This window comes from Phoenix dactylifera, chromosome 16 (assembly GCF_051530095.1).
Source record: "Phoenix dactylifera cultivar Ajwa chromosome 16, Ajwa_hap1_PhDact_Kaust_v1.1, whole genome shotgun sequence".
NCBI classification, from domain to species: Eukaryota; Viridiplantae; Streptophyta; class Magnoliopsida; order Arecales; family Arecaceae; genus Phoenix; species Phoenix dactylifera.
In genome coordinates, this window is record NC_143205.1 from 24,058,681 (window position 1) to 24,080,570 (window position 21,890).

The following is a 21,890-nucleotide window of genomic DNA, read 5'->3' on the forward strand; positions in this document are numbered from 1 at the left end:
TCCGAGCACGCCGCCATCGAACCACCGAGCCGCCCCACCTCTGTGCCTCTTTCTCGGCGCCGAGATCCATCTCCCTGCCTCTGCTCCGCTGCCTCGCCGCTTCTCGCTGCTTCCGCTCTCGCCCCAACCCGCGTCCGGCTCCCTTTGTCCCTCTCCTCCCCCACTTCCGTCGCCCCCGCCCCGCTCCCCTTTCCCCTCCCTTCTTCTCCGATCAAACCCCTCTTCCCTTCAAACTCCCACGGGCCGACTCCGCAGGGGTTTCATCAGGCCCCACACCCTCACACTCGCCCGCCCCTTCCTCAACCTTCGGGCCAACAAGTCTCAGGTCCGCGCCACCACCATAAGCATAATCCACCCCACCCCCTTCATCAGGCCATGACAAAACAGTATTCGGCCCATTCCTCCCCATCAGACCCAGCCTGAAAACCACCCTTTTCTTCGCAATCGGGCCACTGTCGCCAAGCACGCCACTCCTTTTCAGAGCCGCTGAGTATAGGCCTACTAATTAGAATTATTCAAGTCTGCAAATTGCTGAAGTCAAATTCGGTCCGCCAATTGAAGAGCCTACCAGCTGCATTCGTGCCCCTGATCGTCGCCCCAGTCCACAAGCACACGAGTTTGGTCGACTACTTCACGACAGGTGATAGGTTTCTACTTTTTCTGGCTTGTTCATTTAATTATGTTCTTGTTCTCTTGCATGATAGCCATATTCTTGAAAATTTATATTGTCGTCAAAATTCAGAACATTAAACCTTTCACTTCCGAACCCATCCCATTACCCTTTAAATCTTAACATTAAATTAGCACACCCTAGTAACAGGACGTTTCTCAACATTATTCGATCAGATTACTTTAGGATCAGAACAACTGTACTACTTGATTGCAATCTAATTTCTTAAATTAAATAATCTTAATCCTTAATTCTTAATAACCGAAGTAAAAATCAGCAACATTTAAATTTTAAGTTATTTTGTGAAAACTTGCTGATTTCTGAAATCATAATAGATTGCATTAGTAGGTTGTCCTGCATCAAATCTGGTCCTGCATCATACTTATAAGGGTTTCATTAGTGACACTACATTTCACATCATCACCCAGTGTCATCAGTGCAAGCCAACCTGTAGTGATATGGAGCACTATCTCAATCAACCTAAAACCCCTGTAGCTACCATGAATTCCGACATTTTGAGGTCTCTCTTAGAACAGATCGTTGCCATGCGGGCTGGATACAAGGAATTCCACCAAGAGATCCGTGAGCTCGTGCAAAATTCTAGGACCCCTAAATCGCCAACCCCTGTTACAGCCCAAACTAAAATCGGTTTGGTCGCACCACCTATAGTCCTTCCCCACTCTCCTAGGCACCAAACCCAATACTCTAGGTGTCAACAATTCGGCCATATAGCGCCCCAATGTTCCACTAAGACCTACCCGATTACTGAACCAGAAGTTAGGAACCAAGAGGCCGAATATGTCGAAGAAGTCTATGAACCAAATATAGAAGACTATGAAGAAGACTTTGAAGACGAACCTACAGAATTAGACTTTGTCCAAAATGATTCCCAAAGGGAGACTATTGATCTAAGTACAACCAAGCCACTTCACATCACTATTGTGGAAGAGGTAGTGACAGATATTGAGAGCAAGTCACCTGAATTGGCACTTGTAGCTAAAGATACCCATGCAGAGTCCAACCTTGAACATTCCCCAGTAGTAGTTTCTCTTCTAGAGGAGTTTCATGATGCACTCCCTGATGATCTTCCGGATGCACTTTCTCCAATGCGTGATATCCAACGCGCAATCGATCTAGTTCCCGGAGCATCCCTGTCCAACCTTCCACATCATAGGCTCAGACCGAATGCATATGCTAGGACCTGGAATTTAATGTTACCAACAGTTGAGTTTGCATATAATAGTTCGGTTCATAAGTCCATAGGCATGAATCCATTCGAAGTGGTGCTTGATTACAAACCTAAGCAACCCATAGACCTGTTTTTCATGTCTTATCAGTATAGAGTCGTTGAGTCTGCACAATCAATTGCATCACATCCACATTCATTGCATCAAGAAATCAGCAACTGTAGTCACTTTAATAACTTAAAATATAAATCCCTTGCTGATTTAACTAGACATTATAATGAGTTAAGTGAAAGAGATTACGTCATGATAAGAATTAGGTTTGAACGACTTTCTTCGGAAACGTTTAAGAAATTGCAAATTTGTAGTGCAGAACAGTTCAAAATCTTAAAGAAAACCAGTTCGAATGCATATGTTGTGGATCTTCCTGATGACTATGGGATTAGTGCGACATTTAATATTGAAGATTTAATCCCATACAAAAAGATAATATTCCTGCCTTCTGACCCCTTTATTGATATACCTGCCCATGTTGGACACCCTGCCCTATTACCTGCTGTTGAGCCACCACCTTCCAAATTTCATGCACGCAGAGAACAAATAGAACATATATTGGATGAGCAGGTTATTTCAAGCAGGAACGGTGGTTACCAACGTTACCTTGTTCGGTGGAAAGGTCGACCAAAGTCTGATGTGACGTGGATTTCCAAAGCACAGTTGCAGCGCATTGACCTCGATCTTCTGGAGCAGTACGACAGCCGGCCAGACCTGTACTCGACGGGGTCGAGTTTTTCTCACCCGGGAGGAGTTGATGGGGACATCAGAGCCCTTCATCCAGATGATCCTGAGCCCCCGGATTGAGCCAGACCCGTTTATTTGCATATTTATTTTATTATTTTATTTTTGGGCTTATTTGCATTTTAGGGCTTATTTGTGTTATTTGTGGGTTCATTAGGATTTATTTCTGTGTAAGGGGGGTTTATGCAAGTTGTGTATTTGGGCCCTATATATAGGGAACTATTTTCATGATTAGGGTTTAATGAAGAATTAGAAATTTTCTCCCCACCTAATCTCCTGCTCTCTTCTTCTCTTCTCCCTCTTCTCCCCCTCCTCCTCTTTCTCTTCTCCCTCTTCTTCTGTTCTGGTTTAAAATCCCGCTGAAGTTCTTCCTCCAGATTTGGTCCGGCATCAAGAGGGGAGAGACTCGAGAGAGACTGAGGGAGGGAATAGAGCTCGGGCGGGGCACAAACCCTAACCCTAAGTCCCTAACTAAGGAGAAGTCGCGGACGGTGGAGTGTGGTCCTCGAGCCGCCGCGGTGGCCGTCGATGGAGAGGCCGAACTTATCCACACGGAGGAGGAGAGGGCGGAGGCGGTGGTCTGGAGGAGAGGGCTTGGGAGGCGAAGAATCGGGAGGAGAGGAGAGGGGACTAGGGAAGAAACTTGAGACTTGAGAGGCGACGGCAGCACAAACCCTAAATCCCTAAGGCCACGAACTCACGAAGTCGAGAAGTCACGGGCGGTGGACGGGTTAAACGGGTCCCGCTGAAGTTGGGCCGACGCGGAAAGTTGGGCCGATGCAAATAAAACGGGCTGAAGCGGGTCTATCAGCCCAATAGCTAAACGGGTTAAACGGATTACAAGGGTCAGACATCTGAAATCCGTATCTGACCCAATTAATAAACGGGTCAGACATTTAAAACCCGTATCCGACCCGAACCCGTTTAGACCAAATCCAAACCTGTTTATGGCGGGTCGAACGCGGGTCGGATTGGTGGGTCAGGTCATATTTTGCCACCCCTACTAAGCACCCTGGTGGAATCTTATGGACGTCACATTCTAGTATTTTTGTTCAATTTAGAGATACATTATTTTTTGATTCTACAGAATGTATTTTTATTAAGTGATAATGAGCCATCCGATTTTTTTTAAAAAAAAACTCTATAAGCACTATTTCCCTGTTTATTTACTTAATGAGATGTCTAACTCCTAATTAAATATTTGGTGGTCAAAAATGATATAGACTTCCTCAACAACCAACATGCTATCAAATCTAATCTTCACTTGCCAGTTGTGTACCGGTAAGCTTAATATGCTATTTGTTAATTTGAAAGGAATTTTTTATCTTCTATTTTGAGTCATAGGCCAAAAATGTTTGCCAAAAAAGAAAAAAAATCAATTTATCATGAGTGCTTGCCTTAATTATCTTCTTCTAACAATGATGCATGGTTTAAGCACGCCTAACTTCCATTACAGGAATTGCGAGGCCAACATGCTGCGTCAAATGAAATTATGAATTTTTCTTTTTCACGTAATGGGATCCACCAGAAAGCCATTTATTGTGAGAATAAGGGTTCTAAACTTAGTCCCACATCGACTATATAGCGGAGAGGTCTGTTCTTTAAATGGAAGAGGACAACTCTTTTTTCTTTAGAGGGCCCTTTTAAGAAGAGCAAAGCCGTGAGGAGAATATTATGCACACAACATGCGTCATGCGATACGTACGCACTTCTCCAAAGCGAACAATACCTCTGAGGAGAAGCAGTCGCATCCGTGAAACCGATGGAGACGAGGTCGGAGGGCGGCAGATCCTCTCGTAGTGTTGGACGCGCGAGCCGGAGGCCGACCTCACCTTGACCTCATCAATGGTGAGGTCGAAAGGTGGAAAATCCCTCCAGCCCCACCTCATTTTGACCTCAACAAGTATAACATTTTATTCTTTTTTTTCATAAAATAAACCATTTTGCGGTTGCCGCTGCTGCTGTCCTCGTTGAAAGCCTTGCAGGTGGCTGAATAAGAGTCACGGAAGTTGGTTTGGAATTCGAATTCTATATTGAAACTCGGTATGGTGCATTATGATAAAATAATAGGACTCACATTTTTTTTTATCTTTAAAAATAATTAGTTCGAAAAAGAAAAAAAATAATTATTTTCGGAGGGAAATTGATGCACCGCAACTGTATCAATGACATCAGCCCGGTGAATTTGCACGGCACCAACCCCTCCACCTCGACTCCCGATCGCCCCTTGGTTCTTCGGCCCGTGAGTTTGCTCTACCATGGCGGTTGGGCATCGGTCCAGAGCCGGCGCTTGACGCGGACCAGCTAGTATTTGGATTTCATTCACCAACTTCTCGTACACCCGTGCACGTACCCGTCTCATTTTAAGCGCTGCATGTCCATGCGTACACATAGGACTCTCCGCTTAATAGATGGACCACGTGTGGTGGACCAGTCCAATAGTCACTCGCCACATTACCGTGTGTTTAAGGGTTCGGACTGACCCACCATGCAATAATCTCCCCACTGGACTAACGAGAGCTTCGACGGGACCCGATTCTGTGACCGTTCTGGGTGGGACCTGGCTACCGTGTAACAGCTAGCACCAGAGTTCGGTCACGGGCGCGTGGGTGCATGAGTATGAGTAATGACCCATGCGGGAGGGAAGATGTATTATTAAATTATTATCTTAGGGGCTGTCGGTGGCGGCGGGGAACCAACCAACCCAATCCGTGTGAGTTGCGGGGCGCCCTCAGCGTCCCTCACACACTTGATGGCACTTCGATTTTTTTTTATTTATTTATTTTGTTGCCTTAATTTAGTTCTTATTTCTTTATCATACTTTTTATATGTAACTACTAACATATGATTCTTAAAGCTTAACTCGTAAGGGGCATCTAGAAAGGAAATATCTGGTTTCTCCAGAACATACTTAGGGGACAACTAATATGCTATCGATTTGTTCAGCAATTCAGGACATGATACCAACTGGGTTCACAAGTGTGCTGGTGAAAGATATAAATCACAGAGGGTATCCTTTAAATTTGATCCTATTTTACATATCCCTAATATCACTCTTAATCATTTAGTAGACATCAAAGATCATGCTTCGAATCTTATCTAAACTAACAATTTTTAACATCTTTTCCTCGAATAAACATTTTCGAGTCATTTCATGGCAAGCGTGTTCTTCCTTCTTAACTATTTTTGATTACTTCAATTTTCTTTCCCAAATATCAATGACCTAACTCTCTGAAAAAATTAATCGAAAATAACTACAATGCATTAGTTAGGCACATTAGATTTTCTTTTTTCCGATTATATTTTCGTTAAGCTTATAATGAAATTAAATGAATCTAGCTTTCCCTTTGTAGGGCGGTTGACTATAAGTTCTTATCCATGTGACCAGCATGTTTCGTGTGAATCACAATAATTGAGCAGTCAGAGGTCGCGTGTCTACAAAGCATAGTTTATTTTTTTTCTCATTTTTTCTTAAAAATATGGCGAGAACATGACAACCATGGTTCAAACTTTTCACATTGTTGAATCCAAGTTTTCAAATATATATATATATATGCCAATAAGATGCATGAAATATATTTCTACATGTTTAATGCATCATTTAGTTGCATAATACAATATGTTATCTCATTTTATGTTGATAATCGACTCATGTTAGGCGTGCACAAGACAACTCAATCCCCCGACATCTCAATTATGTTGCCAAATATTTTCTCTTTTAAAAAACAAAAAACTGCTGTCCAGGACTCGCTAAGCCGATCTCCTACATACCGTGCCCCAGTACCAGCAGGTTCCCCCCGAGCCACACAGGGAGATCAGTCCAACACCAACCTCCAGTAAAAGAAGCAAGAGGCGAAGCAAAGCTCGCCTGGATGCTGTACTCGATGAAAAATACGATTTTTAATCATCCAAATGAAGTCAGCCATTGTAATGCCATTTTCCTTGAAAAGCCACAAGAAGAAACAAATAAATTAAAGGAAGTTGTGTATTTAAGAGTGGCAGTCTTCAGTTGTGTCGCTCGGATCCCTATCTCCATTCGAACATCATCAATAACTATGAGATAAATAATGACAAGAAAAGCGCTAAGGTGCTTCACTGGGTTATTTCTCCATGTGGACGGGTAACAGAGTACGTTTTGTCCCTAAATAAAGCCACCACCAACCGTGAATTAGACCAATCTGAACAAGCGAGGAATCGAGTTGGGCATCGGAGCACTACCACACCCTTATAATAGACAACCAAAAGCGTGAAGGTTGGGATTGGTTAGAAGAAAGCTTACCAACTTTCTCCTGAGCCAACGCTGGTCAGTATCGGCACCAACCATCTGTATAGAAACAGCACCGAGCAATTTTCTATCATAGAGCACGATTTCTCGGTCAAAGTTTGAACTCTTATATATGTACGTGTTAGCGATTGGAGAGAGGTCGAGGCCGCTCACCAGCTTTTACTAAAGAAACTTGAAGAGAAATCAGAGTTTCACATATACTTAATTAAAGCCGTCACGCAGGTCACATTTCACTCAGTTTAAAATATCGTATAAATAATCATGGGTTTCAGGTACAACCGAAGCTTTCTTTCTAGGCTTATGCTGTGAAATTTTTAGTTAGCTAGTCATCGGATTCAAATCTCATGAAACTTGGTGGAGGCAAGCTTTATGTGGACGTAATAACCACTCACACTTTGCTGTGTACCATAGCATTTCTTACTGCGTAATGGACCTTCTATCAAATTTAGGTTGGCCCTGCATGCGAGCAGATTTAATGTGCGAATCATAGCCTACGACAGTGACGTACGGTTGACCCGAAGTCTGGTCGGTCTGGTGAGGTCAGCTCGAACTCGAACGGAAACCGACCAACCCCACTTGCAATCTAACAAACCGTATTGGACTGACTTCGAAATGTGGACAATTATATACGTGTACACACCGCACGCACGCACGCACGCACTTTTAATTCCCACCCCTCCTTCAATTTTGTGCAAGTCAGTGTTGATGTTCAACAGGTCAAACCAACCAACTCCACCTACCCAGAGATGAAGATGTTGGGAAAGTCACCGAGGGTGGTAGAGACGAACGTTTTCGAGGTGGCTTTGGTGCTTGACTGCTAGCCCTTCACCAACCACCCGGTTCCTCTCGAACAATTGACAGCCTTAATTCCAAGGAGTCCAACTACATAGAAAGTTGTCGGTGTCTCTTATTTTCTCGTCTTTATAATGTTGGATTAATAATGGCTTCTCCTTTTACAGAACTCCCGGCGATGGAGGAGATGTAAACCGCAGTTTCTGTCACCGTCCCATCCAAGGATCCAATAGATCCGATTTTCTTGTGATGGTCAGCTCGTTCTTTTTCGTTCATACAGGTATACACTGCTATGTAGACTCTAATTTGCTTTCTGAAAACTGAAACTGAAAGAGGAATCAGGACGCATGTGATGCCGGGCCAGCCTGACGTGTTCTAAGCTCGCTTCGTGGCCTATCACCCTGCATTCATGGATACGACCATCAACACTGGCATCCAATAGTTAGAAGACTGTGTGAATTTATAAACCAAAAGTTAGAAGGAAAACTAGTTCTACAACAAGAAGCAAAAAATCTTAGACCTAAATCTTGGGCACGTACGACGCCATTAAACCGAACTCCGAGTGCGTGAAAAGGTCTTTAAGGTCGCTCCATGACAAATTATTTTGCTTTCTTGGACGCGGTCAGCACCTGTGTGAACTTATGGTCATCTCAGCCTTGCAGACTCAAGGGTGCATGGACCGTTACAAGTTTCAGTTTCACGTGAAGATGGTACACGTAGAGTCTGACCTGCATTCGCTGTTCGGGAACATTGCTTTCCACAGTCTTTTTTTAATTTTCTTGTAGGAACTTGCACCCTTGTTTCCGAAGAACTTGCACCCACATTTTCTAATGACATGGCGTTTAATTTCTTGCAGCCACGATAGGCAACGAAACTTTCTTGCTTCTGCCTTCTTGAGAGACCGGGTTCGATTCCTGTTGGAATCAGTCTTCAAGAAGACGAGATAGAAAAAGAAAAGAAGGTGGGGAATAGCATCTCTTAATGTAAGAAAGAATAAAAATATATGTTGTAGAAAGCACGAGAACTTTATAACTACCAGTGGTTCAGAAAGCCATTTTTGTTTTCTTTTTTCTGGGCTTGAAGAGCAGAGCGCACGTTTCTTTCACCTACCTACCACCCTACTCATTTATGCTGTCCGGGTGGTGACCCCTGCAAGATTCAACCTTCCATTTGGATCGCATGCCACGCGGCCTCCTCGCACCTAGTAGCGAGCTAAGTTTGGCGTATCTATGCGCAGCAAAAACACGATCTAGGGTGGGGGCTCACCGTTGATTCGCCAATCTCTGAGTTGACTCGTGCATTCTCACCGCTCGTCGCGCATCACGCTTGTGCATGATGTCCAAGTCCCGTGAGCCTCCTTTGTCCCCAGGGCATGCAGCTAGCTAGCGTCATGGCTGTGGTGATAAGACGTTGGCAGCCGACAACTATATGTAATAAGTCCATATCTGCCTACAAATTTGGAAGGGTGCCTATCGGTATGGGAGGGAGGGAAAATTTTACCTCCAGCAAGCAAACAAACCCACACTCAAAACGTTAGTGGCTGAAAATTGCGGGGCCAAAAACATCTAGCTCACATGTCAAAACAGTGATATCATATATTTTTTTAAAGCTCATACCCATTACCGCCATGTGACCCGGCAATAAAGTAAACTTTAAAGAGAACCTACTCTTGCACTAGATACGGTTTCATTTGTTCTGGTTCAAATCCAGTACAAAAGAACTGGACAGCGTAAGACCCAACCCTTTGACCGAAATGAGCTGGGTTCATTTGATCGGCCTAATTAAATTTGGACCGTAACCCAAAAAAAAAAAAATTTGGGGCTCGTGGGCCGGCCTGGAGTGGCCAGGTCCAGCCTAATCTCTTGCAGCCCAACTTAAATATATTTTTAGAACTAATAAATATATTTTTATAAAATATATAAACAATTCATATATAAATAAATATATTAGTATTTTTATTATATAATTTATATGAATAATAAATATATTTTTATAAAATATATCGGAAATAATTTTGGTATTATATGGTGAGTGATTATGGATTCCTATGGAATACCAAATAGATTTTTTGTGGATAACCGAGGAACACAGCATACTAAACACCGCGATCTTAAATCATTATGGATCAAATTACTCCCAAATAAAGAAAACCGGTATTGTAAGATCATCTCGGTGTTCCAATTTGGATCACCAAATGTCACCTAAAAGTACTTTGTTGTGGTGCCTGTATAAAGTTTACGAGCATACAAAACATGTTGCATCCAAATGGTTCTCCGGGCACAATGGGTGCGCGCATCCAGCATTCCTCGTGATCATGGATCAGAAAATTGAACCCATATTAGCATGCACAGGTCGATTTTATTTGGGCTTACACTCCGAAATACATAGAGCTATTTGCTCTTCCGTGATGCAGACAGATAAAACTGTGATCAAGCACTCAAGGGCGAGCGCAGGTTATAGCCCGGAGGGTGATTGATGGGCTGGACCACTAACGGGCCAAGCACTACTGTAGAAAGCACGCTTTCTTCGTTGCAAGGAGCCCCTTCCATGCACGCTTAGATGAGGCATTCCTTTTGGACCGATATTGTTAATGGTGCATAGCTTGCACCGTCATTAAAAAAACAAAATGGATGGCTATAAGCGGCAACGCACCATGTGTGTCACATAAAATCGTCTTCGTCATTTGATGGCAGCCATCGCGCTGGGCCATTCTGTGGTCCAAAGCAGGCATCCGCGAAGTTTCCCCGCCCTTCCTGTTAGCGCCATCCGTTACCATATCTTATGCAGCGATGGGACAAGTGGAGCCCAGCTGTGGCTTATTAGGGCAGGTAATTATAGCCCTTTTATTCATTTATTTATTTATTTCTCGATCGGACGTTGGAATTATAATAAAAAGTGAGGACGAGACAAATAAAAAGAAGGAAAAAGCTAGTTTGCTTTGTGGTGGTGGGTGGGCATCAAACGTTGCATTCTCTGACCCTGTTCATGTTCTTCCTATGGCAACACCAAGTGAGCAATTTAACCCTTGACCAGCCTCAGCTTGGGTATATATGCACACGAATCCTTGCCCACATCTAAGTGGAGATTGCTATAGTCCCACTTATGCTCCATAAAACAGCTTTTAAAAGAAAAGGTTAGGCCTTTTCGATGAGAAAGTTGCCCTCCTCCCAAAGGAGGACATGTAAAGGTCATGTCTTTTGGAGAGAGCATATGATATTCCTTATATTCCGCTCTCTCGCTTGCTTCTGTTGTACTGGCAAGGATTTCGTAAGTTTGGGAAGGAAAGCATTCGTGAAAAGAAGTACAAGGACTCTTTGGTGCCAGGGCTTGGCCTCCTTTCTTAGGCCACGGATCTATCAGGCTTGATTGAGGTAATTCAACACCAAAAGCTGTGAAGCAGGGCTTGCTAAAGCAGCTCCACCGCCACACAGACAACAAACAAGTGACTAATTCAGGAGATTTCTTTCCCTGATGTTCTCCATCTCTCATTCACTTACTTGTCAGAATCGCTGGTCCTTTTATTCATTGTGAATAATTCTAGTTGCAAACTTGGAAGGCACTCTATTGCCATCATTTTTGAAAAAACGAAAAAAGAAAAAGAGAAAGAAAACTGCCGCTAAATCTTACAAAGTCCATGGAGGTTCTTGCAACTCTTGGCTATAAGATGCCTAATGTGTAGTTTGTTGGATTATCCTAGCATGTGAGAGATCCAATCATTTGGTTACCAATATAACCTAGATTCTGAGGCGGTCTTTCCATGTACCAAATTGACCTAGGTTCATGATACTTTGGCTCTTAATTTCTTATATAACATCTTTGCTGATGGAATATATCTCTTTACGGTTCGTCTGTGAAGAGTCTCTTGTAGATGCATGGCCTCACCTTTTTTGGACGTTGGAAATCTTTTTATAGTTGGATCCGTGCGCGCATATATATATATATATATATATATATATATATATATATATATATATATATATATATATATATATATACGCGCGCGCATGCACATATATACATAATTTTCTATCTCCAAGCTATTTAATATTAAAAAAATTATATAATTTATAGATCTATAGTCTATACATCACTCGTGCATCTAGTGGCAAAAAATGGTTAATTTGAAAATATATAATAATATATATTTTTTCTATTATTAGATACATAAGCCGGAGACTTCTAATTATATTATTTTTTAACAAAAAATAATTTGGAGGTAATAAAACACATCCAGTAGCTTAAATCATTGGTGTCAAATCTTGACATGATGCATGCTACCACATGTGATGGCTACTATTGTTTGAACTTACCAACAAGGGCAAGATTCATGCATATAGACACCTATATAAGTACATGATGATTTTTGTTATTTTACGGCTAAAAAAAATCCCCTCTCCTTGTTGGCATAGCTAATTGCACCTCTCTTCCATATGGATGATTTGTCTAAGTCTAAATCTACGTTCCCCCATATTTTTCAAAAAAAAAAAAAGAGAGTTAAAATTATATATGGTCATAAATTGTGCAACAACACATATATGCACATAATTGTCGCATCGCGTGGGGTAGTGCAATGAGTGGCAGGCTGGCCACGCACAAAAATCCGATATGCGTCGCATTCGTTCTCTGTTTTGGTGTGTTTAGTCTAACATCAGGGGTGGGGAGGAATCAACCGTTGATAGCGACGCCCCTGCCGCCGCTGCTGATTTTTATGTTGTTCGTGCGAATAACCGTGGGCTGCTGTCGATCGACAAAGTAGCGTGGATGGAAATTCCACGCTCCAGGACATCAAAGGAGATGACATGGAATCTCTATCTCTATGTACATGGGGTTCCCGGGGTGGCATTCTTATCCACGGCATCGGAGAAAAAGGCCTGCTGCCGCCCTCAGCAACATTAATTTGTCGTGCGGCACATGGGATGATGGTGGACCCCTTTCATGCACGTTCCTTTCCTTTCTGCGCCTCCTCTCAACTCTACGCTCCTAGCATGAGATATGGCTTGCATGCAGCAAACCACCAGATCAAGATCAGACGGCTCGAATTGCTGTACGACGTTCGTCCTGATGGTGGTCCGTGCTAGCTGGCCCCGTATACCCACATGATTCTGCCGAACTCTTCTGTGTTGTTCAGCCGCCGCGCATGGTTCTGCGGTGCATCTTCATCTCGGCTTAGTCTACCTCTTTGGATGAGGCTGCGAAAGTCCTCGATTTGATTCCAAAAGAAGCCATGCATGCGAGTTTCAGCCAGCTCATGAGGATGACTCGATGCAATGCTAAGCTGGTGCGAAAATGGATAAACAAGCTTCAAGAATCGAGTTTGGCGCCCCAAAAATTTCTGCTTGCAAAGGGAAATCCCAATCCAAGCACGACCAACCGTAGTCCGGCTTTTACATTGACAGTCTTTAACTGGGCTGCGAGACAAGGCACGTATCGCAGATCAAGCAGGCCCTGTGAACTCCTCCAGTTCTTATCTTCATGCTGCCGGCCAGCATGGTAAGGTCGAACAAGTAAGTCCACGTTGTTGGAGCCGAGCCTAGCCGAGCCTTTGCCTTTGCCTGGCTAACATTGGTGAAGCCGGGCAAAGTTCCACACGTAATTAATTAATCCAGCTCATCGTGATGCTCGGGACACACGCCCATCACCCCTATCGTTCCCTCTTTCCTCTCCTGGACTCCCAACTTGCGTTTGCGGATCTTATGATAGAGAGAACATCGAGCCAATCCACCGCTAGGATCGAGAAGAAGCTTCTTCCTGTACGTATTGGTAAGCCAGCGCTTACCAATCTCTTCTGAATGGATGCAATTAACTTAATGCAATCAACGGGCCAAGAGATGCCCTCTTCCGGTCTTTGTCCAGGGAAAAACAGGTGGTCTGATGAGCATAATTTACTAGTCTTGTAAAATTGGCAGCAGCCAACCTCGATCATGATCCTATCTGACACCCGAGAAAACTAATATGCCTTTCATGTAGGCTCCATCATTTTCAATAATAACTAAAGTTTTCTTGGGATAGAACGGAACAATAAGAAGCATCGGGCCGCACGTTGATATGCATGTTCTACTTACCCTATGCTCGGGGTATCCACGAGAAAAGTAGACTGTTTCTCCAGGCAGCGCGGGTCTTCAATTTTGCGGGTGGCCTTGATTCCTCGAATTCCGCCCTTCCGAAACATAAAATTTTTAGTTCGTTGAGATCCATCCTCGAGCTGATGGATCCGGCCAAGCAGCAAGTGTACACATATATTTACAATGTACATATTATATATAACTTTGCACATGCTGCTTTGCGGTTGGATTGTTCCACCCGTTCAGCTCAACGGCGGATCTGATCCAACCAAACGGCTTACAGGCTGGGACATAAGCGCCGAGGGTCCGGTGGGTCGAACAGGAGCCGGTTGCACAAATAACAAGAGACAGCCCGTGATCGCAGAAGATTCCACGTAAAGATTGGCCATATTTCCTCCGGGAAAGCGTGAAACCTGTACTAAATTTGGCGGCACTTGGCGACCATCCTCGTCGCGAACCGCTTGAATCCAGCGATGGGGTTGGTGGTGCTCTATATTCGTGCCTAACTAAGAACCTCCACTTGCGATGAACTGAATCAATTTTTTATCCAAAGACCAAATGCATGATGGGATAATGCGTCCGATGCTCTACCAAGTACCAACGCTAGACATGCAATGCCTCGGTTGGTTTCATATAGCAGATGATTTACTAAATCTAGACAAAAAAAACACGCCCATTATGATTAACGCACATCTCGCACTTTAACATGCATCAACCTAGCTTATTCGAAAGTCCAAGAAATCCCGAAATACAAGGATTCGGCCTCCTTGTAAGGAGGTGATTTACCATATCCTAAAGGAAAAGGTTAATGAGATCCTGCAATTTATCAAAAATGATGTAAAATTACGTTCTCCGTTACATTGACCGAGTCACCTCAGGAAATTAAGATCCGGCAATTTGAACAGCCGCATGGAGATTGGAGACAAGTGCTCTGTCCAATGCGAGACTTTTGATTCCAGCAGCTCACCGTCTTATTCTGGGTAGCATACAAAGCTCTGGCGATCACTCCGAAACATCCCAGCCGACGGGTCCATATACCCGTCCTTTCCTCCACGGACCGGATACCAAACTTTACGATATAGGAAAAAAAAACTCGATGCACCGAAATCACCCACTTTCAAGACGATGTGGGCACCTTGTCCACTCGTCGGTGCCCGGCCCCGAGAAAGTATTACTGTATGTACCAGCATCATCATGCATACAGTAAACCATAATTATTGATTACAACGAAGATGCAGGCTTGATAAATAAAATCTACAAAAATCAACTATTACCATCGCCTGCATGCATGCATGATTATATAATGCAAATAGTATTGATAATATCTTATTTTTTAATAAAAAAATTATTTTCTATAATGCAACATTTAACCTAATCATTTTTATGAAAATATAATATGATGTTTAATGAATGGGTCTGTATGGAAGAATCATGATAAAGCTTGTATGGTCATATAGTGCATGCAATAAAAATAATTTTTCAAAAAAGTTGCCGCCCATAAATTGCTAATTTTTTTCTCTGTTCCAAATTATTTTCAAACATTTTTTTAAATTTTAATTTAATTATTATATTTTTTTAGCTCCCGGATGGCTCAGGGCTCATGCACCCTTCAATTCCACTCTCTCCTTATCTCTCCCGGTGGCATTAATTGTTAATAAACCAGGAAGGCAGGGTGGTGCGGGAAACAGAAGGAAAAGTTAACAAATTCCTTCTTTTTCAAGTCCCAATCCCTCAGAGTCTAAAAAGCTGCCCGGAGGTCAAAACCCATCCCCCTCGGCCCTCACTCGCGCGTTCTCTCTTTCTCGACCGCCAACCCCCTCGCTAATGGCGGCTCGCCGAACGAGAGCAAAACCACTTCCGTCGGCGACTGATTACGTATCCTAGACCTGCCTCTTGGAAAACCACTTCCGTCTCTTCTTCCCCCAACTTCTTCTCTATTTCGAATCCGCCTTCGATCGATTCCCCTGCCCTCCTCCTCCTCCCCCCTCGAAATCTCCGCCTTTTCTTACCTCCTATCTCGAAACCTTTTCTCCGATTCGTTGAAATCTTGTTGGGGGTTCCGTAATGAAGCAAAGCTAGTCCGCCTAAGAGATCTTCGAACCCTACCACGAGGCCTCTCGATCCCGTCTCGGCGAAAATGGGAAGCAGATGGAGGAAAGCCAAGCTCGCTCTCGGCTTGAACCTTTGCGTCTACGTCCCCAAGACTCTCGACGACGCCTCGCCGTCCGATTATCCCTCTGGGACATCCTCGGACGCTGCCGCGGTCTCTCCGGCGTCGGGGGCTTCGGATTTCCGCGCCTTGATGCCCTCCACTCCGACTCCGACCTCGTCCGGCCTCCGGCTTTACAAATCTGGAAGCAGATCGTCCAAGGTCTGGCCTTTTTTTGCCTCCGATTTGCGCAAACCTTTCTTGAAATTATTCATGATTTAATTTGTAGTTTTTTTTTTAATGATATCGTGCTCAATGATGACTGTTTATTGATTCGTTCGGAATCTTGCGATCTGGGTGAGCTCAGTCTGCAGTGGTTGAAAAATTACTTTTTTTTTGGATGCCTTATTGAATAAATTTTGTTGATGCTTCCGGTTCCGCTTTTTTTATATGGGAATGGGTATAAATGAGTTGGTGGTCTCTTTTTGCCTTCTCTTTTGGTGCTGTTGTATCAAATCATGGAATTGGGATGGTGGCGTCTTGTTGCTTTCTTCACGCGATCCTTTTTGATTTTTCTCTTCTTTTTGGGGGCATGAAATTTACCAATCCCACTCCCTTTATGGCCCAGTGCCATTTTGCTTATCAGGCAAGGGCCCTTTCCTTTCATTACCTCCGCCTTACCCTGAATTAAAAAGTCTCCTTTACTTTGGAACAGTTATTTGTGGGTATTGGCTAATGAGGACAGGAGGCCATCTTAAGTCTTAACTAGTGGGGCAGACTAGGTAAAGGGTTCATAATTTCATGACAGATGAAACTTAAGAAGGTTTGTTGATCTCATCATTTGGTATTTCTCTTGGTCAAAGATTTTCTAACTAAATCAGATTCCTGCTCCAGCTATCCTGTTTGCTGTTCATGTTCTGCTTTACAGATTTAGTTTGAAGAACTAAAATAGGTAGCAAGATCATATATGAGGTCTACGTAATGATTTGTAATTTTAGCTCTTTGTATCTTAAAAATTTTCTGCATGTTGAGTTACTGAAATTGACGAACCCTTTCAGGGTCTTCAGTTTGCCTAATAATAAGAGCAACTCTCGTGTTCATGTCTAGAGCTGTTCATTATGTTACTTTTGATGGGTAGGCCGCCAAGGTAGTAACATGAACTTGGGTGCATATCCTAAGGCGAGGATTTAAAATTCTGTCGCAAGATGGTGCATATAGTGGCCTAGGGTATATACCTGGGAGAAATCAAATGTTTTTATTGGTTAATATAGATGGATTAGCATTCACCGTACTCAGATTGTAAGCGCCTGATATATTATTATAAGTTACTCGATAGCCATGCTTGCTACTATGATTTCTGCAATTGTCAGTTACTCTGTGGGTTTGAAAGCAATTTAAGTGTTTCATCATTTTTTTCCTAAGCTGACTGACGTTATATGCCAAATTTTTTTGGCTTTCTATGATGTGCATGATCAGCAATAATTTAAGCTATTCGTATGATGTTTATAAATCCTTCAATAATGAGGATTCTTCAGTGTGCACTTTTCTGTCTGGAAGAGTGTATCATTGAAAAACAGATGACTTCTCTTTGTTGCAATAACATGTGCATCCTTTTGTTTTACAGTTAAGAAATTTTGCTGTTTTCCTTTGCAACTTCTTGCATCCTTGACTTCATGAATTTTTGAAATGTATTATATTATTTTTGGTATGAAGAAGTTATAAGATATTTTTTGCTCTTCTACAGAACTGTCTGAGCAATTCCGAGAAATTAGGACGTGATTCCAAGTTTCATTGTGGAATTTTAAGTGTTTTTTGCCATGCTTGTATCTCATGATTTTATTTACTTTATTCCATTTCTTTGCAAGCATTTTTTTTTATTATCCTTACTTTCATGTTATTTATGTCCTGCGGGCCATTGTTTCCCCATTTTATGTTCCTAATTCATCATTGCCTTTGTTCATGTTATTGATTAGGTGTTTCTGATTGTCAACCCTCTAGTGTTACTTTGGTTTTTCTTTATTTGTGTCATTTGGGTATCCACTAATGGTTCATGTATTTGTTTCTCTTGTTCTGTTTGATTTGAACTGTAACATCAACTCTGAACACAATATTTATATACAAAATTCAAAATTTTTCTTACTTCAGTTGATTAAATGTAAATGTATGGATTGAGGTCTTGCATGGATGCTTTTCTTGTTGCATATTATCAAAGTGACAGCAATGGAATTAATGTTGTTGTTGAAAAAACTTAGGTTCTTTATTGCTTCAGTATTTGTTAGGAAACTGGGGTAAGCGGCGCTTGGACCTTGGATGAACTGTTAACTAATCATCACTATTGTCATCTCCAGTAATCCTTCAGATTGATTGACCTCTTTATTAGGTGTTAACTTGCTACTTTCAGGAATTTATCTTGTTGTAAGGCGAACTGAGTGAAACATGATCATCAGAAAAGCTGTCTTGCTAGATTTGTATTCACAATGATATTGCCACCGCTGCTGACCGCTCCCTTCATTTGTGTGTCTGATTATTTTTCTTTTTACATGGTGCTTGAATATGCCTTGTTCTCACGTACTGTTTATATCACATAACTTTGATAGCTGCTCAATACTAAGGTTTTAATGTGCACGTGCTTTGAAATTTTACATTTTCTGAGTTTGCGCTGTATATATTTTTGGTTTTCAGAAAACATGTGCTATATGTCTAGCCTCCATGAAACCAGGAAATGGTCATGCTCTCTTTACTGCAGAATGCTCTCATACCTTCCATTTCCATTGTATTGCTGCAAATGTAAAACATGGGAATCATGTGTGCCCCGTTTGTAGGGCCAAATGGAAGGAGGTACCCTTTGGAGGGCCCCCATCCTCTGAGTACCCTCATGGAAGAGCGAGAGTTAATCCAGTCCATTGGCCTCAAGATGATGGGTATGTGAATGTGCTGCGGCGGCTCCCTCGAGTTGAGTCTTTGAATAGGCAGCATCATCTGACACCCCTCTTCCACAGTTCAGAACCTATTGTCTTCAATGATGACGAGTCTTTGGGTTCCTTATCTGAAACAGCTAAAGAAACCCAACATGGATGCATGAGAACAGTAGAGATCAAGACATACCCAGAATTCTCAGCCATTCAACAGTCAGATTCTGAAGAAAACTTCACCATTCTAATCCATCTCAAGGCTCCACTTGCTCCCAGGGCACAACCATGCGGTGGAAATCCCCATGGGAGCACTAACCTCTCGAAAACCTCTCGAGCTTCTGTTGACCTTGTAACAGTGCTTGATGTCAGTGGCAGCATGGGTGGTACCAAGCTTGCATTGCTGAAGCGAGCTATGGGGTTTGTGATTCAAAACCTTGGGCCCTCTGACCGGCTTTCTGTCATTGCCTTCTCATCAAGTGCTCGCCGGCTCTTTCCCCTTCGTAGAATGTCTGAATCTGGCCGGCAGCAGGCCGTGCAAGCCGTCAATTTGCTGACATCTGGTGGTGGGACTAACATTGCTGAAGGCCTCAGGAAGGGTGCAAAAGTGATTGAAGATCGTAAGGAGAAGAACCCTGTCTGCAGCATCATTTTGCTCTCTGATGGGCAAGATACATATATGGTCACCCCGACTTCTGGCGGTGCTCAACCAACGCAACCAGACTACCGATCACTTGTTCCGTCCTCCATTCGTGGCGGCACAGGTTATCAGATACCTGTTCATGTATTTGGTTTCGGTGCTGACCATGACTCTGAGTCAATGCATTCGATCTCAGAGACCTCTGGTGGGACTTTCTCTTTCATTGAGACCGAGGGTGCAATCCAGGATGCTTTTGCACAGTGCATTGGTGGGCTTCTGAGTGTGGTGGTTCAAGAGATGCGTGTTGGTGTGGAGTGTGTGCATCCGAATGTTCACCTTGGCTCCATAAAATCTGGTGGCTATGCCAATCAGGTCAGAGATGATGGTCGGAGTGGATCTATTGACGTGGGAGACTTGTATGCAGATGAAGGGAGGGATTTTCTGGTGTCCGTCGATGTTCCACCAGCCTGTGAAGAAACCGTGTTGCTGAAAGTGTGCTGTGCCTATAGAGATCCTGTGTCAAAGGAGACAGTGAACGTGGAAGGCGTGGAGGTGAAGATCTCAAGACCGTTGATTGTTGTGGAACAAACGATGTCGATTGAGGTGGATCGTCAGAGGAACCGTCTCCTGGCTGCAGAGGCCATGGCTGAAGCAAGGGCTGCTGCCGAGCGTGGCGAGCTCTCGGGGGCTGTCTCCATACTGGAAGAACGCAGGAGAATGCTGTCAGAATCTCTGGCAGCACGATCAGGGGACCAGCTGTGCCTGGGACTTGATGCGGAGCTGAGGGAGATGCAAGAAAGGATGGCCAGCCGGCAAAGGTATGAAGCATCAGGGCGGGCATATGTGCTGTCAGGATTAAGCTCACACTCATGGCAGAGAGCAACGACCCGTGGGGACTTAACAGATAGCAGCCTCTCGCAAACCTATCAGACACCATCTATGGTCGACATGCTGCAGCGCTCCCAGACGATGAGTCCTGCATCTCGGCATCCAAATATACAGATGCGACATGCAAAATCATTCCCGGCACGACCACGGCCCAGGTAATTTTGCATATTTTACGTGGAGAGGAGAATTCATCCCGGTATTTTTGTTTAGCATTGCTTTTGTTTTTTCGCTGCTTCTTTGTTTTGGGCACTATGGAAGCTCGGGGTTCAGCGCAGAAGGTAAAGAGAAGGAGATTTTGGAGGGTTATTACATTGGTGATGGGGTATATTGTTAACTTGTAAATGAATAAGTTTGGGTTATGATACGTAAGGAGCGTGGGAAAGATGATGGTTCAGTTCAAGTGGGGAAAAGGTGGAGGGTTATTAACCTGGGTGCTTTCTCTTCTGTCCTCTTGCTCTGGTTTTGGTTGTGTACATAGGAGAAGGGAGGGGGGTATGAGCTAGTGATCTTGGGAATGCGTTGTCCTCGTGGGTTGTATTCTTCTTAAGATATATGTCTTCTGTCAATTATGGTTTAAGTCTACGGGTCCTTTTCTATTCCTCCCACATTAATTACATGCCGCACTTCTCGTTCTTCTTTTTTTTTTTTTTTTTTTTTTTTTTTTTTTTTTTTGGTGAAACGGTTGTTCACACTGCTTCACACTGCTCTAGCATAAGTACAGCCTTTCTCGTTGGGAGAAAAAAGAAAAAAAGTGCAGCTGCATTGTGTCTAAAAAGGAAAAAAAGTGCAGCTGCATTGTGTCTAAAAAAGAAAAAAAGTGCAGCTGCATTGTGTCCGGCAGTTTGATGGTTGGATTTTTGGAGGATTGGCAAGTGAGCATCCATATTTTTGATTGATCCACAGCGGAAAACATGTCCTCAGAACATGCGTTTGTTCCGTGCTTCAAAAAAGAAACACCTAGAGAAAATCAAGCAGGTGGGAGGGACCTGCTTCTTATTCTTCGCACTGCATAGAATCGTTGTCTTGGTAGTATAATTGTACCAGACACATGTTAGCATATGAATCCGAATGTTTTTAGCTGATGAAAGATTTTGCGCGCGAGTCGATTCTATGCCATCCCTGACCCTGATTTAACCAGTGCTGAAACCAGTGCTGAGGACCAATTTGATATTGGTGTCAGGTGAGCTTTCATCCTGGCATTGCAGTATGTATGGCTTATTGAAGTTGTATGAAGCATGAGATCGGGCACGCTGAAATTATGCACTTTTTCCCGTCATTAACTTTCCAAGCTGAGCATTTCTGCGGATAGGAGTGCCGGGATCAACGAACAAACCAGACGAGCATTTCTATGGACAGGGCCAACCACGCTTTTTTTCGTTAAAATGCAACTTCTGAGCATGCAAACGTTTGGAGATGCTGGACTCGGAAGGCCGGAGCAGGTCGACTAGTTTCAATGTCCGATAAACATCTTCCTCTTTTGGTGGACTGGATTCGTTGAAGTTTAATTACGAGG

The 21,890-nt window shown here is 43.2% G+C and overlaps 1 protein-coding gene across 1 annotated transcript; it reads left to right on the forward strand.

Annotated features, from left to right (window-relative positions):
• The first annotated feature begins 15,393 nt into the window (after positions 1-15,393).
• On the forward strand, positions 15,394-20,982 carry LOC103718263 (E3 ubiquitin-protein ligase WAV3). The gene is made up of 2 exons (XM_008806994.6): positions 15,394-16,162; positions 18,623-20,982. Exons 1-2 carry the CDS (start codon positions 15,929-15,931, stop codon positions 20,534-20,536), a joined length of 2,148 nt encoding a protein of 715 aa, XP_008805216.2. The 5' UTR covers positions 15,394-15,928; the 3' UTR covers positions 20,537-20,982.
• The last annotated feature ends 908 nt before the right edge of the window (positions 20,983-21,890 follow it).

Excerpts from the sequence above, each read along its gene's own strand:
- LOC103718263 (XM_008806994.6), top strand. The coding sequence starts at position 15,929 with ATGGGAAGCAGATGGAGGAAAGCCAAGCTCGCTCTCGGCTTGAACCTT. Across the intron at positions 16,163-18,622 it reads CTGGAAGCAGATCGTCCAAG|AAAACATGTGCTATATGTCT; the intron begins GTCTGGCCTTTT and ends TTTGGTTTTCAG.